The 17563-nt window shown below is 32.5% G+C and overlaps 2 protein-coding genes across 3 annotated transcripts in view; both read right to left on the bottom strand.

Annotated features, from left to right (window-relative positions):
- LOC141454520 (uncharacterized) overlaps positions 1–17563 on the bottom strand; it is a 98679-nt gene that overhangs the window by 56800 nt on the left and 24316 nt on the right. The window lies entirely within an intron of this gene.
- LOC141454519 (uncharacterized) lies at positions 8535–10374 on the bottom strand. Its single transcript, XM_074128842.1, has one exon. The coding sequence runs from the start codon at positions 9792–9794 to the stop codon at positions 8535–8537; it is 1260 nt and encodes a 419-aa protein (XP_073984943.1). The 5' UTR covers positions 9795–10374.

The following is a 17563-nucleotide window of genomic DNA, read 5'->3' as shown; positions in this document are numbered from 1 at the left end:
TAAGACTTTTTCTTAAAAATTTTATGTAATTCATAACACTTATTTAGCTCTTCATATTTAAGAGATGCAGACTTCTATCAGAATCAACTTTGTGGTTTCAGATTAATTCTAGAACTCAAGATGATAAGGTAACTTGTTTTTGTCTTAAATAATTGTCAGCGAAACAAATGATCCCCTAAAATCTCAGCTTTTCTCAATTAATTTCCTCCAAATAGCTCTATCTCCCAAATTGAAATGACGAAGGATCAAAATTAAAACTAAAAAATGGGGGCAGAACTCGCACGAGCTTCTCGTATACCAATTCTTTCACCCCTTTCCCCAAAACTCCTCCAAAATAACACTTCTTGGTAAAATATACATATAAAGCTACTTATAAGCCTATTTGTTTGTAGTGAATAAACAAATTTAAACAGCCCCTGATGTCATGTAAGTAGCCTAATTCAGAAAACAAAAAATTGTTCTGTACAGCTGACTTCCAAAGCAATGTCATTTTTTAATTTTTTTCACTGCAGTATATTTATAGATGTAAACAAGGGAAGGGATTAGCTATACGGTTAGCGAACTGGACTCCCACGCGGAGGTCCCGGGTTCGAATCCAGCAGCTGACCCTTAGATTTTCTCTTCCTAGGAGCTTCTTACAGCTCACTGTCCAGTGATGGACAGTGTTGTCTGTAAAGAGAGAACACTGTCCGGAGGCCGGCAGTGCACTGGAAAAAGCTCCGGGCGCTAATGACCTCAGCTGTTGATGCGCCAAAAAAAAAAGAAAAAAAAAGTTAATTAATTCCTTGTAACAAGTATGTCCTCTCTGTAAATGAACAAAAATACGTGTTCAATTTAAAAGAAAATTGTTGAAACGGAGAGTAAAGCCGATATTTAATCTGTTCTAACCCAATAATTCGTAAAATTAAAAAAAGTTATTCATGTTGCAATATTAAAGATTTATTATTTCATCATATCTTCGGAGAATAAACTTTTTTGTTTTAATATGATTATTTCTAATAATAAGAAATTCATAACATATTTACATATAAAAGTTTATTTCTGGTTGGTTAAAACTCCACACCTGAGAGCTTTTTGATTATTAAAAAAAATCATAAATTAGAGTTTGACTGTTACAATATACACATACATTAGTATACACAGCTGTTACTTTTAATTATTGAAACATGCCAGATTTTACGCTTATGAATTATAGCTTAATTGTGCAATACTAATATCTATGTTTGAATATATTATTCAAATAGTTTAAATATATTATTTGAAAGTATTGATAAAAACATTTCATTTTAATTAATTTTCAACCAATAATGCAACATTATTACAATAGCAATAAGTTTTAAGCATAAACAACCCAGGGGATTCAAGGAGTTGAGCCTCCTTCTAAAATATATAAAAAAAATACCTGTTTTTCGCTAGCATGCTATACAGAATGTAATAATAGCGTTGGCTGAAAACACTTATTTACGATTTCATCTCTATGAAAGCTTAACATGCTTAAAAAAACTCTACATCTACATAGAAACATGAATCCATCTGATGTCTGAATTGTGCACATAATTTTCTAAGCTATAAATTGGACAAAAATTTAGATTAGATCCTTAAGAATTGGCAGAGCAACCCATAGGATGTGTTTGGCACTATCTAGTAGAAGAAAACCGCTTCTCTCCGATCAGACATAAATCTAGAGAGCGACTTTTGGGCATAGCTTGAAGGTGCCGTACTTTGACCATAGATGCTGCTCATACTCATAGAAAACATGCCATGTGTTTGATTAATGCAGTTTCTTCTTCTCTTTGACAGACCTACACAGGCAATGCGTTAACTGGACCAAACGATGCATGTGATTAACGAGTCTGTAGTGGTTCTTCAAGATGCTAATGCTCGTCTTACGACAGTGGCCTTGTTATAGAAAAGTTATGCGGGTAGCTAATCATGAATTTCTTCTCCTGACATTGGCCTCCATCATTGGTACTCCACCATTGCTATTTGCAATAATAGTTGCACTACTGTGGCAATCGCTTCGCTGAAAATGGCTCAGGTCGTTTGAAGATTCTGTGGGAACTCTACCAGACCAGGCATACTGCTTTTCTCCGGAATACCCGGGCACCGCGGACTCTTTACCAATACTCATTAGAAGTCCTTGCAGGCTGCCTCGCTCTGCATTGGTTAGTTAAAAAGTAAATTTGATTCTTGACCACTCTCCTTCTCATCTTCTAGGCGAGTTTCTTACTAAGTTCCGTAAAACTTGATTTCCAATAGAGCCACCTGGGGGTTTAAGAAAATCTGTATTCCTTATAGTTCACATTTATGGCATATTTACTTTGCATACTAACTTTTGTTTGAGGAAAATCTAGAGGAAAATATTTTTATACCCATTTTAAAACATTCTGCAGCATTATTGGATTTTTTTTTCTTCATGCAAATGAGGCCGATGATCTTTCTTGCATAACTAAGAAAATTAGTCCTCAATTAGACACTAAAAACACCATCTTTACAGTTCTGAATTGGTTCATAATTTACAGTTCTTAACTGTGATTAACTCGTGATTACTCGATTAACTTATTAACTCGTTTTGGTCACCACATGACAGTGATCAGTTACTTTACAAAAACCTACACAACTAATATCATTAATGGAATCCTTTAATGGGATTAATTATCGATAATTAATATTATCGATAATATTAATTGCCTTGTAGTTTGTATCAACAACTCCTAGTTTAAAGAAAATTTGTTTATATTAAAATTATGGAATTACAGTAAAGACAAGCAAGCAGTGTGATGTTTCACCTTTTTTTTTTCTTTTTTTTTTGAAAACGAATATCTCAAGCCCTATAGAGTTACAATACACACATCTCCTTAAACCCCATAGAACCTCCTGGGTAAAGGAAGCCAACGATACCTGAAACAGAGAAATTTTGTTGTTTTGTTTGATGAAATTGCGAGGCCTTAACCACGAAGTACGATATCTTACTGGCCTGAATCCCAATAACAGAATTTCTTATTCGAAATATTAGTTATAGCCGCCCTTTCTAGAACTTTCTTAGAGAATCTGAGTAGGTAGTTTGATTACCTAAGGATGCTGTAGGATGAGTGGTCTCATGAGGATAAGGCTAAGTAGTGATGTATAATTATTTTTACTTTATTTATTTTACATTGGTAAAGATACAGTTTTGTACAAGATAAATGGAGAGTGGTAATGTAACGTACATTTTATTTACATGACAACCCTATAGTATTAATATTAATAGTGAAGTATAATTGTTAATTTAAAAAAAACCATTGAAAGAGGAAATTCCGAAGCTGGAAGTAAAACAGATTACTATTTCACAACAATAAAAAAGAAATTCCATTAGTTCGTTAAAATATGTCCCAAAATTTTAGTAAATATATGTTCTGGAATAAACTGACAACTTTGTGGTATGCCAGATTTGACGAAATAGAGGTTTGGTGCGCCGCGAATGGATTAACGTTGCGGCACATTGCACAAATCAGAGAATGCAGTAAGTTTTTATTTATTTTAGTTTGTTTTATTTTGCTATGAATGAACAGTGATCTATAAAACAACTTTATGAATGGGTTTTTCTATATCACTCGCTCACGCACTCAGATTATTAATGTCACATTTAATTCTCTAAGAATCTATATCGTTATGAGCTTAGGAAATTTTTACCAGGAAGTGGTAGATGATTTATGAAAATATATTTTTCCTAAGACAGAAATACAGCTATAGCTGCGCATCAACATAAATTTTATAAAAGAAAGTTAAATAAACAAAAACCAATAATTAATACTTTTAAAAAATAAAAATGAAAATAAATTTTGCGAGCACTCAAGAATATTAAATGTTCCCACAATTCTTTAGTAATAATGATTACTTAATGAATAATATTATACGTTCTCGAACATTAGCAAACATTTAAAAATTGTTACTACAATTGTTATAACAAAACAAAAACAAAAAAGGGCGGAAGTTCCAAAAAAAATTGCCGAACCTAGTTAGTGTTAGTTATTATTAGAAGTAACACGGACTGTTTGACTCCTGGTTTCTCTTTGTTTTTTAGTTTTTTTCCCTTGATTACGCCTAGACTATAATTTCATGCTTGAATCATTTGAACGCCCACTGCACAATTTGAAATTTTATACTGGTTACCTCAGTTTTTATGAATTCTGGGCAAAAATAAAAATTATAAAATAACAGTAGATTAGGATTAGTTGCTAAGTGGTTAGTGAACAGGGCTCCCTCCAATAAATACTGGTTTTGAATTCATTTGGTTTTCCATAGATTTTTGTTTTCCTAGAAGTCTCAGTCTGACAAATGGCAGGGCACTGATGAAGACTTCGGACATATGTAAATGACTCCAGAAGTTGACGCCTCTTAAATTAAATCAAGAACAAAGAAGAAATTATTGATTTCGATAATAACAAAAGCCTAAACATTTGTTTAAAGTTCATTCTTTGGCTACTTCAAATGAAAATTGTGAAATCAAAATAAAATATTTAGGTCAGTTCCTTTTTTCTTTTTAAAGTTCAACCAAATTACTTTAAAACAAATTTCTTCACTAACTTTTTAATGAACAAAAATGTTTTTAAATGTTCATTTTAATTGAGTGAGCCTATCAATCAATCAGATTATTGCTTATTTAATGACTATCAGGATGGATGGCTCTAATGGCAGGATACATTTTAGGCCGACAGAATGTAAAATCATTAATTTGATTGTGAGAGCTAATCTGTGGATAGTTGCGTTTATGTGCACCTTAGGTGATAAACAAAATCGATTATAAAGCCCAATCAATTGCGATCGTTTAGGCCTATCGTACTTCTCTTCGATGTCATTGTGATTACTTATTTTTCTATGCCTGTAGTGTAAAGTATACATAGAGTAAAATGAGCACCAAACATTAATGAAGAATATTTGTATTCAACTAAAAAACTAACTAGTTTAACATATTTTACTTATACATCTATTTCAACGTTCTTGCATCTTTTGTGAGAATTAGAGATGAATTTTTCATCTGTTTTGATGCCTGAAATCAGGAATCTTAAGGGTCTTTAAGAAATTTACTTTCTCTCAGAGTGCTTTCTTTACAGGGACCCGAGGATGGAGCATTGGGATGCAGGACTATTAAAATTACAACTTGATTTGCTAGATTATTGGATCCAGGAATACTTTATTAGTAAGTTTTTTTTCTTTAATGCAATAAAGTTAAATTACCTAGTAGACGATTAGTTGTTCAGTAGATTTCTTGCGTCTTGCCAGTAAGCCTGTATCAAGGATTTATAAACTTATTGCTACTTGGTTTTGTTTAGATGCTAAAATCTGAATAATTCCCCTTTTTAATATGAAGTACTAAAATGTAATTAGGAAATGTGGGATATACGTATCGCTGAAAGAAAGTCCATTCTAAGAGAATTAAGGATAATTATTCTATTTTTAAAACACCTCCTCTACATATAAAATCTAGCATGATTATTGTTATGTATTTAACGAACGAGTACACAAATCTGTAATAACGTATTTATTCACTATTACAAAATACATAAGATACATGTAAGAACTGTGTATATCCTACTTAACGTAATGCCCCTCGTCCTTCTCTCTAACCTCTTCTCCTCATTCCTGTCGATTCCCCTGTATCGATATTTACAAAATATATATCATCTTTCCCCCCTGAAAATGTTTCAACGAAATAAAGTATAAAAATTGTAATATAAAATAAATTTGAATAGCATTCGTACTTTATAAGTCCAATCTATCCACAGGCTTCCGTGGTCTTTGGGATCTACGTATTGTAACTGGAGGTATAGTAGGATGGGAGATGTTTGAAGTTCGAGGGTTAGGAGTATTTCCTGGAACAGCCGTAGGAGTGGAGGGTAGCGGAGAACTAGGTGTGGAAGTAGTAGGTTTGGAGGTGATGGGAGTAGGTGTAATGGCTGTAGGATCGGAAGGAGATGGATTAGTAGCAATCGTAGCTGTAGTCGGAGTAGTTATGGTATCCTTTCTGTAGTTCCTTCCTGCAGATGTTGTAGTTGTAGTTGGGATGTGTTGACTTATCTTCCTTAACTGCTGAGCATGTCTTCTCACTAGTCGTCCATCCATGTAAATCGTGTAATGAAGAAGTCCATCTCTATTGATTACTGTACCTATTACCCATCTGTTATTTGGCATTGTGTAATTTCTTAACGCCACCTTCTCTCCCTCTTGAAAGGTTTGAGACTGTCTTAAAGTTGTGGGTTCTATGCTCGACTTGCTCCCTGGTCTATGAAGCAATGTCAAAGGAGATTGTAGGTTCCTGCCTAAAAATAATTTAGCAGGACTTTCACCTGTAGCAGATGGAGAACGCCGAAACGAAAATAGGAACGTATTTAAATTTTCCTGTAGGGAACCGTGGTTTTCCTTTATTAAGCTTCTTAGTGCTTGTTTTGTAGTATACACATATCTCTCCACTTGGCCATTTGTTGCAGGGTTGTATGGAGCACATGTAACCTGTCGGATACCTCGCCGATTAATAAAATCTTGGAATTCCTTACTTGTAAATGCTGTACCGTTGTCCGATACCAGAATTTCAGGATTTCCATACCTGGCGAATAAAGAGTCCAGTATTGCAATTGTATTGTCCAGTATTGTTCTAGATGAAGAAGTACTGTCCACTAAGAAGATTTCAGGCCACTTAGAGTACGCATCGATGACCAGAAGAAATTGTTTGCCATACAAAGGTCCCATATGATCAATATGTATCCTTTCCCAAGGAGACATTGCCGTTTGCCAATGATGTGAAGTGATTTTGGAAGGCTCCTTCGAAACCAAAATACACGGTTCACACTGTCTAACGTATTCTTCAATGTTGTTGTCAATACCTGGCCAATAAACATATGATCGGGCTAACGATTTCATTTTTACCATTCCGATGTGACCCATATGTAATTCTTTTAAAATTCTATCACGTAATGTCTTGGGTATGTACACTCGTATTCCGAAAAATATACAATCATTTTGTAATGTAAATCGTTTGTCATTAATGCCATTGGATATTCCATTTTTTAATGTACGTAATAAATTTCTTAGTTCTGGATCTTTTAATGTTTCTGCGGCAATTTCAGATGATGTAATGGGTAAAGTTGAAAGTTGACTTATTTGAAAGATTTCCACTTCATCTTGTTCGCTTCCTGGTGGCGAATGTAAGCTAAGTCGTGAGAGGCAGTCTGCATTAGAATTTTCAGTAGATTTCCTGTATTTAATAGTGAAATTAAACATTTGTAAAAAAAGAGCATATCGGAGTAACCGTGTTGCAGTAATTACTGGCAAACTGTTTTTCGATCCCAGAATCCGCGTAAGGGGTTGGTGATCTGTAATTAATGTAAAATGTTGCCCATATAAATAATGGTAGAATTTTTCTATCCCCCATTTAATTGCAAGGGCTTCTTTATCTATCTGTGAATAATTTCTTTCACTCTTTGATAAAGTTCTTGATGCAAAAGCGATTGGCTTTTCTTCATTGTTAATATTGTGCGCTAAAATTGCACCTAAACCAGTTTGTGATGCATCCACTGCAAGTACAACAGGATATTTAGGATTGTAATGTACGAGAACTTTATCTGATGTCATTTCTTTCTTTATTTGATCAAAGCTTCTGGAGTGCTCTTTCTTCCAAATAAATGGCGTATCAGCTCTAGTTAGTTGATGTAAAGGTTCAGCTAAAGTGGCAAGGTGTGATGTAAACCTCGCATAAAATGTCACAAGACCCATAAAAGATTTTACTTCGGTTACGTTGTTGGGCTTCCTACACTTACTTATGGCTTCTACCATATCTTGCGTTTTTCCAATGCCCGTTTCCGATATTTCAAATCCCAAATATGTAATTTTCTTTTCTAAGAATTTGCATTTGTTTCTGTTCAAGCGGACTTTCTTATTCTTTAATTTCTGTAGGACCATTTCGAGTCTTTGATTATGTTCTTCAATCGTACTACCTGAAACAACAATATCGTCATGCACAACACATACACCTTTTACATCTAGAAAGAGAGTATCTATGAATCTTTGCCATTCTGCGGGTGCTGAAGCTAAACCGTATAACAGTCGGTTGACTTTGTATAGCCCAATATGTGTATTAATGGTTAAAATTTCATTCGCTTCTTCCGTTACTGGCAAATGTAAGAATGCTGTCCTGACATCTAATTTTGAAAAATATTTAGCTCCAGAAAGTTGTGTAGCAACTTCGTCAAATCCTAGAAAGGGATGCTGTGGCACTATCATTTGCGGATTTACTGTAACAGAGTAATCAGCACAAAGTCGTATAGATCCGTCCGGTTTAACTACAGGAACAACTGGTGTAGCCCAATTAGATATTCTTGTTTTCGTGATGATGCCTTCATTTTCCATACGTTTTATCTCGTCTTCTACCTTTGGCTTTAAGGCGAAGGGCACAACCCTGGCCTTTGCAAAGACAGGTTGAGCATCAGGCTTAAGATTAACAGAGACCTGGATTCCTTCAACTGGTTGAATAAGTTCTTGAAAGACTTGACTATATTTGGTTAAAATACTCTCCAGTACATTACAATTACCTCAGAAATATCAAGTACTCCTAAGTTCTCGATCCAGTCTCTTCCCATTAGGTTTGAGTAATTTCCATCAATTATATATGCATTTAATTGTTTTCGTATACCCTTGTAAATAACACTAACCTTACATTCTCCTAAGGGGCGAATTACTTTTTTACTGTAACCTTTAAATAAAGAAGAAGTAGGCCGTATTTTTGAATCCTTAAATCTATTAAATAAGCTTTTCGTAATTATAGTAACTGGTGAACCTGTATCAACTTCAAGGGAAACACTTAATCTATTAATTGAAACGTTGGCGTAAACCGGTGGTACATGCTTCAACTTTGTATTAATTTTACAAATTGGGAGTATTTCTTTAATTGGTTCTTGTTGCTTGTATTTCTTCTTCTTAAAGCATACCTTTATTACATGACCTTGTGTTTGACAAAATTTACAAAATAAGTCATTAGCATAGCATTCATTTGCTTTATGACCGATCTTACCACATTTTAAACAAGTGACATTACTCTCTCTAGCATTTGATTTATCATTAGGATTGTATTTTCTGAAATTATTTCTTTTGTATCTTTGTGTGGCTATTGTATTATGTTTTGACTTTATAGACAATTTATTTACTTCACCACCAAGAATTTCTCCCGTTCCGCCAGATGCCTTTTCTAAAGCCAGTGCAATTTCGACAGTTTTGTCAAACGATGGATTATCCTCTTCAAAAAGTCTGTCTAAAATATGTTTAGAACGTAATCCACTCACGAAAACATCTCTTAGCATTGTAGCTAACATACTGTCATCATACTTGCAAGGAGCAGCTAATTTCCGTAAATGCGCAACATAATCCGAAATAGATTCTCCCTCAGCTTGTTTCCGGTTAATTAATGTATGCCTCGAAGGTATTATTAAGGGTGGAGGATCAATATGATTCTTTAAAATAGCTACCAGTTCCTCAAATGTTTTCTGCATGTATGTCATGGGATGTAACAATGTTTTTAAAAGCGTAAATAACTTCGGTCCAATTAGTGTAACAAATAAATCTGATTTTTTATCATTAGGGACACCCTTTGTTCGGAAATAAGCAGTTAATCGTTCAATGTATGTATCAAAATCTTCAACTGAAGCATCGTACTTTTCAAAATTCACATGACCAATTGATTTGGTTTCTTCATTTTTAACGCTAATTGTTGCGATTAGATTCTTAACTGTTTCTACCAAACTTTGTACATTTGGATCCAGGCTCATTGTAATTCGAGAAAGATAAATTTAAGGTTACTTACGATTTTGTAGGATATTCAAATTCGTAATATAATATATACTCGCTTTGGATTTGTAAATCTTTTCCTCACGTATTGTATCTCGCCGGTGCCTCCAATTTGTTATGTATTTAACGAACGAGTACACAAATCTGTAATAACGTATTTATTCACTATTACAAAATACATAAGATACATGTAAGAACTGTGTATATCGTACTTAACGTAATGCCCCTCGTCCTTCTCTCTAACCTCTTCTCCTCATTCCTGTCGATTCCCCTGTATCGATATTTACAAAATATATATCAATTATATTCTTACTATTCGGTTCAACGCTTGCTCATCGCTCAATCCATGTCCAACCAAATTCTCTTGTATCTCGCCCACCCATTTTTCCTGGACCTACTTTCTTTCTTCTTCTCTACACTTCCCATTCCTGAATTTCTCTTGGAAGCCTTCTATCTTTCATTCCTATCTTATACTTTACCTCCTTCCCTGGGGTTGGGGATTATTAATATGTTAAAAATACGTTCTATATTTGTCTTTACTTTCCTTTTACGGAAAGTCATAGTTTAAGGCTTGTTTTATTTGACAGGTAGGAATCTAGTGTTTAATTAAATTTGTTATACTGTTTGTAAAAATCAAAAAAGACATTTTGATGATTTCACAAGAATTTATTGAAGAAGAAATAAGTGTAGAAGTGAAAAACATTCACATATCTACTATTCTGTTTTTAGGTAGCACTCGCGTATCCCTTTGGAAGAACCCACTCAGCTTAAATAGCCCTGGCCTACTCTAGCGCCTAAATTATAACATTAACTCCTGTCCTGTTAGGATATACGACTTAAAATATGGAGCAGGGTTCCTTGATAAAAATTAAGGCATGCATCCGTCTTCTCCACTGGGCCAGACTCTAAGCCATTCAAGCCTTTCTTTCGCACTGACACAGTTTGTGAAAATGGGAAATGCTATTTACTAAATTTAGTAACGGTGCTAAGCAATTATATGGTGTTACTGTAGAAAAACGGATCAAAAGCCTACTTGAAATAATCATAGTGTAAAAATCGAATGACCAAATCGAGCACACAGTCGGTGACCAAGCAATAATAAAAATTTCTTTGGTAAACATTACAACGTGTCGTCTAAGGTTGGGCAAATTAGGTTTTAAAAAACAAATCAACGTTAAACAACAGTTAACATAAAACAAACACTACATACTGCACAATCAGTTACTCTTTACTTAATTGCTGAGATAAGAATGAAGAATATGGAATTCTGAAATTATTTTCTGGTTTATTTGTTTGTGTGATTAGTCTTAATTCTGTTTTTAGAAACTTATTCAATTTTTTGTGGCATAAATATGGTGTGGCACATTCTAAGTATTTTTTTTAAGAAAAGTAACGTAGTAATCGCATAGTTTTTTTAGGTGGAGCTTAACCAACGTCCAAAATTAGGTGGACGGTGGTAGAAGGGCGGAAGCACATAATTTTTCAATTAAATGAAAAGTAGCTAATCATGGTATTCCAACTGAAGATCTTCCAATGGTTATATTTGTTCGCAACCACTACACCAAACCTACTGAACATAAAAAAAGGGGCGAGACAGTTAAAGATCTTTCAGACATTTCCTCCTCTCGTGTTCTAAAAGATTCGTGAACCTCACGCTTCTACCCGCCACCAAATTCATATATTACAAAAGTATTTAGTATTATTGAGTTAATAATTTTAGGCATCAATTAACACAATTACTAAATTTATGAACTATTCTGAAACAGTTTGAGAAGAATATAAGTAGATAAAGCAAAAGCTGCTTACATTCTGAAAAATATATTGTCGACTGAGAATTCTCCGTCGTACCAACAATCTTTCTTGACTCTTAGCTTACAGTTTTAAGATTCACTCAGCTTATTTTATATCTTTAAATTTTAATGTTTCAGATTGAAGTTCACCCATTTCAGAAATTAAAAAAATAAAAAACTTTAAATAAGAAAGTAGGAATGGATGCAAAAGGTTATGAAAAAGGAATAAATAAAAGTGTTCCCATTTTTTACAAGGTCTACTAGTTTCAGCAAATATAGTTGCATACTATATTATTTATTTAGGCTCGTAATTGATATATTAGTATTTCCAAATATGTACCCATAATAAATTGGTTTTTTGATGATCACACTTCCAAACAATCAATAATATTAGTTCTTACAACATACAGTTATTTTCACATAACTAACAAGGACTCTAATTTTTTACTCTATCTTGTATAATGTTCTTTAACATAAACTTATTCCATTTGTTTTTTTTTAAATAGATTAAGAATTTTCTGTCATAAACTAAAGTTTACGAAATTCGTGTTACATTTCCAATTATATTTAGTAATTGCTTAATTTTGCTTATTTCTTTAATTATTCTTTCTGGACTATAACAATTATTACTAAATATCCTAGCGCTTTAACTAAATACAGGTTATAATTTATTTTATTTATTAAAAAAGGGTGCAGTTATTGCTAATGTTTTATATTCAATAAAAATTAAGTAGTAGCAATAAGTAATTTAGGAATTGAACTGATTTGATAGGCTTACTCGTATTTGCATAACTATGTCTTGCTATTATTTATAAGAATACCATTTAGATGATTTGGCCTGTAATGTGTTGCAGCACTCTGGCATTTATGAGCAAAAAGGAATTTTTTAAGGACTACAGTTAGATGCCGATATGCTAATCTAACCTCTAGCCTTCTTGGTTGCAAGGCAATACAACGTTCCAACTCCTGTTGTTCCTGTCCGCGGGTCTTGATCCAGAACAGGCTGATTATACAAGCCGACTTTATCTGGCCTTCTTTTTTGAGAGCATGTAGGCAACAGAAAACATCATCACAAGATGGATCAGCATCTATGCATATTTGAGGAGGTAAGGAAACAGTCTTATATCCTGTATGATTGCGATGCAATCAATGGTTCGTAATATACCTTTGGATACCAGAGGAGAAAATAAAAAAACGACTAATGGGCAAAAATTGTATTTTGTGAACAAAGAGAAATTTTTCTTACTAAAACTACAAGAGGTTGACCCAGTAAACCTTTTTTTGCAGTAAAAAAACAGAGCCCTCCCGATCTAAACCAGGAGCGAGTGATTTGCAGAACACTTCATGATAAATGATTCCATTGGCGAAGTGTTTTTAACTGAACTGGTGGTATTCAGCTAGAATGACAGGAGAGAGAAAGAAAAATTGAAAGACTGATACTTCTTATATTAGGCGAAGATTAAATCTCGCACACAAAAACTGTTAAGAAACTTCATAACTATAATTACAAAATTGCATAGTGAGTATAAATGGTTTGAAAAGAAAAAAAAATACCGCTTAATTATATAGGAAATCATTAACATTAGAATAAAATTGCATTTGGATTATTTGGTTCTGGTGCATTTATTCTGTGAATGCACTTAGTGGTTTTGATGATTATATATGTTGGGAAGTAAACTTCTCAGTTATTTAAAGAAGTAAGCTGTATAGTAATAAATAGTAGTTGAAATAAAATATTGGTTGAAATGAAATAGTTGAAATATAAATTAGAAAAACTAAAGATTATTATTTAATAGAGTAGCTAGCTTACGTAATTTTATTTTATAGTTATCATTTTTTTTTGCAGACTGCGATTTGTCTCCAAATTTTGATTATAATTCAATTAATCTGAAATATTCACGTAATAGTATTACATTCTATTATAATGCTAAAATATTACTAGCTTACATGTATGAATAGTTTCAATTTTTAAATTTTTATTTGGTCCGTTTCATCCAGGCGTTCGCATCCGCAGCAGAAAAATGTCGCCAATTTCAAGGTCTTTAACAATAAAAAAGTGCAAAAAAACTAATCATAGTTCTTTACTAAATGTTTTATCTGAGATTTTTCGGTTTCTATTTCAACTATTTCAAACATTGAACTACAAACGCAGATAAATTTTTTTTTATCTGTTTTTATCGCCTTTTATGACAGGTTGGCATTCTCCGTAGAGGGATTCTAATACTATCTCATAATTTTTAAATTAGAATTAATCCAAATAGGGAGGTAAATTTTCGTCATAAGTGTGGTCTTTATGTACGGTTCCAGTTCGAGGACAGTAACTTGGAAGTTTGATCAGCTTCTTCAGTCCGTAGAAATGAAATTTCTGAGAGGAGTTTGAGGTTTTACCCTTAAACAATGATTAAGTGAGAACGTCCGTAAATCTATAAAGATATTTCGTTTCAAAAATAGAATCAAAGAAAATAAGGAAAGTCGAATGCAGGAAAAAAAAATCACTGAATGAAAGCCCAGGACAATCTTAGCACTATTTCTGCTTCTTTCTTAATAGTATTAAATATTTAAGTTAAATACCAACTTTAAAGAAAATTGGTTGAGCAAAAATTCCACTTTATTGTATAAATTTAGTGGTTCCTGTGGATTGTTTGCCCGAATTTAATTTTCATGAAACTTACTTAAATTGTAATTTGAGAAAATTGTATTCTAATTTTTCACATATGCCATCATTATTTCTCACACAGCCAAAATCTTTTATTGACTTTTTTCCTGTGATTTTGTTACCAATCACAGAAAGGCTCTAACTACATGGATGGCAAATCATTCATAACAGCCTTACGGTAAGAGGATAAGTAGGCCTCGTAAAAGGTGGCTAAAATGAAGATCGAAAATGGCTGCAAGCTAAACCTTGAAGTAAATGTAATTTTTTTTGCGTGGAATGTTATTGTAACCAAATATTCAGTTACAACGTTCCAAATGGAAAAATAGCTTGTAATAAAATTAGTTTACATTCAAATTTTTTTGAACACCAGTTTCTTTTGAAAATCAAAATTGATATTTTATTTAATGGGATTTAATGAGCTAGCAGAAAATTAAAATATTTGTTAAATAAATTATTTTATTTAATTTTCAAAGTAATTACCTAGTGATATTTGAACTTCAGTGTTGAAATAAGTTTGGTATTTTCCACAATGGACTATTTCCTTGATATAAACATATTTTTAAATATTCTTGTTTACGTTCTTGTATCATTTTATTTTTGGGCTTATTATCAAAGTCAACAGCAATTATGTTTTGACGAATATTTTATCTAATGATTAATCTTGTTTATTATCAAAGAGATTAGTTTAACAACTTTGATGTGAATTCTTTTCGAAAAAGTTGGACAAATTTTCTTCTATTAAGAATTTTCAATCGTTATCATCCCTAAATATTGTGGAGAAGGCCGTATACTTTGGAGGGAACTCCAAAGCTACCCTTCTCACTTTTTCTGATAAAAGTTCGTGAAAAACAGGAGGTATAATGAAAATAATTGGGCGCTAAGGCTCCTCTACCTCTAATATAACAATAATAATTGTAATTAGTAAATTAAGTTTATTGAAAACTATTGGTGTTTTCATTAAAAATAATAATAATAATAAATTTGAATTCTTAGCAGCATAAATAATAAGGTTAGGGCACTATTGAGCTTAGCAGTCACAGCGTAAAAAAATAAATGCTGGGACTAGTGCTCGCACGCAGGTATCCAAAAAATTTCGACGCCTGTGGCCTGGTCTTAAAGGTTCTCTTCCTACGAGCTTCTAACAGGTCATTGTCGTCTGCATGAGAGAAAAATGCCTAGACTCCAGGCCCTGGAATTACGATTAAATGTAATCAGCTCCTGATATTCTACTCACAATTCAGTCTTAATTGCATACCTGGTAAACTGATAAAGAAAATGCTATCTATAAGATAAAAACACTGATATCTATAAGACAAACCACTATTAAAGCCCAGAGGTACCAGTGATCTTGTCGTTGACATCCCTTAATTTATAAATAGATAAACTTAGTTTTACGAATTTAATAGATAATTCTTGATGAATGCCTAATGATATTTCATTTTGTTTGCAGAGTTCATTGTCGTGCAAACTTCTGAGTAGTCAGAGGGCGTTTACCTTGGTGTAATAGACAGGGGTAAACAAAGGTTCATGTAAAAGAGGATTCTCATTGATTGAACAACAACAAAGGGAAAATAAACAGCCTTGTACATAAATAATTTATTTTTGCTGTGGAGAATTGATTAGAACTAGGATTATAGAACGGATAATTGTGAGTTGAGCTTTGATATTTAATAGTAATCAATTAACTAATATAACAGGAATGTATATTTATAATTAGAATTCATACAGGAGAACATAAACTATAATTCTCAAAAAATATAAAGTAGGTACATTCAATAAAAAAATGGTGTAGTTCAATAAAACGTAATTTTTCAAAATTTGTTGTCCAGAAACAAATTACTGTGGTAAAAGACCTGGTTATCAGTCGAGTTAATAATTATCTTCCTTACTTTCACTTTGTTTTCAATTTTCTGATAATATTTATCTCTTTAAATTTGCTTATTTTAGTATATTATAATAACAAATACAGTTATTACAGATAAAATTTTACGATAAATAATTCTTATTACAATTTTAAATTCTACCTTATCGCACGTTAACAGGCGATAGCGATAGTTTTCTTCAAATTAATATTTAATTTAAAGGATAATTGCCATGCGTTTTCTTATAGTCTATTAGAATACCATGGTTGAGATTTCTGACATAGCCGGAAAACAATCCATCAGAGTATATTTTCTTAGAATATATGAATAATTTGGAGATAAATCTATGATTAGGTTTCAAATAAGTTATTTTTTCTTGTGGTGTTTAATTGATTACTTCGATGTACGTAAGAAGTTAAGAATAACTCAAAAAGTGCCATTTCACGTTTCACATTAATACAGGTACTGCCAGGATGGCGCATCCAGATTTTTTTTTTTTTTTGAAGGAGATTGGGTGTGAGAAGTAACTGCATTACTTTTTTATTTGTATTATACAACGCAATCAATTTTTTAATGAGATTGTATCTGAGAACATTTTTACCAACCAATTATCTTTTTAAGCTCCAAAATAAACATTAATCATTTACAGATATTAATAATTAAGCTATTAGTTTTAGCCTAGGAATCAAAGCTTCATTTTGAAAATCTGCTTATCTCAAGCTAACAACTTGATAAATTGTAAATCAGCATCGATTATTTTAAGAATGGCTAATTCATTTATACGTCATTTCACCTGTCACTGAGAAGTATTTTAAGAATGTTGGAGCATTTGTTGGGGACAGAGTGAAGCTCTGATTTACATTCAAATTCAAACTATTCAAAAAAGAAGATTACGTAAGTATAAGTGGTCCCTTCCATTTAAGTAATTACTTGTAAGTAAAATTCTAAATTAAAAAAAAAGTTATTGCAACAAGGGGAATCTTTCACGCCAGATTATTGTTATTAAAACTGAGAATCTCGGTTTTTACAATGAGAACTCGAGCAACTGGGATCTAACATTTTAAGAAAGAAGAATCCTAAGGAGCATACTGTTTCACACGAATCCGAGCAATGTCGTAACCAGTGTGAGTCTGTGTAATGATAGTCTGAGCTAAATACTAAGTACGAAGTATTCAGCACGAAGTTCATTAACATTTGCTGTTTATCTTTTTAGACCTCGATGAAAAATATTGATTGATTGGACTCCTTTGACATTAAGATTATTGAAATAACTATAATTTTGGCACCAAAATGTTTTAGCGAGTTTATACAATACTAAGTAACGATAAGAAATTTTCATTTACATTAAAAATAAATAAATAAATAATAATGCAGCAAACATGAGGAAAAATAAGTTTGTATTTTCTCAATTTTTTAGCATCAGGCTGAATTTCAAGTTACAT

This window comes from Rhodnius prolixus, unplaced genomic scaffold (assembly GCF_049639745.1).
Source record: "Rhodnius prolixus isolate KJV_2025 unplaced genomic scaffold, Rpr scaffold_9, whole genome shotgun sequence".
In the NCBI taxonomy this organism is placed as follows: domain Eukaryota; kingdom Metazoa; phylum Arthropoda; class Insecta; order Hemiptera; family Reduviidae; genus Rhodnius; species Rhodnius prolixus.
The sequence above is the reverse complement of the archived record's forward strand: the minus strand, read 5'-3'. Positions and strand labels throughout refer to the sequence as shown.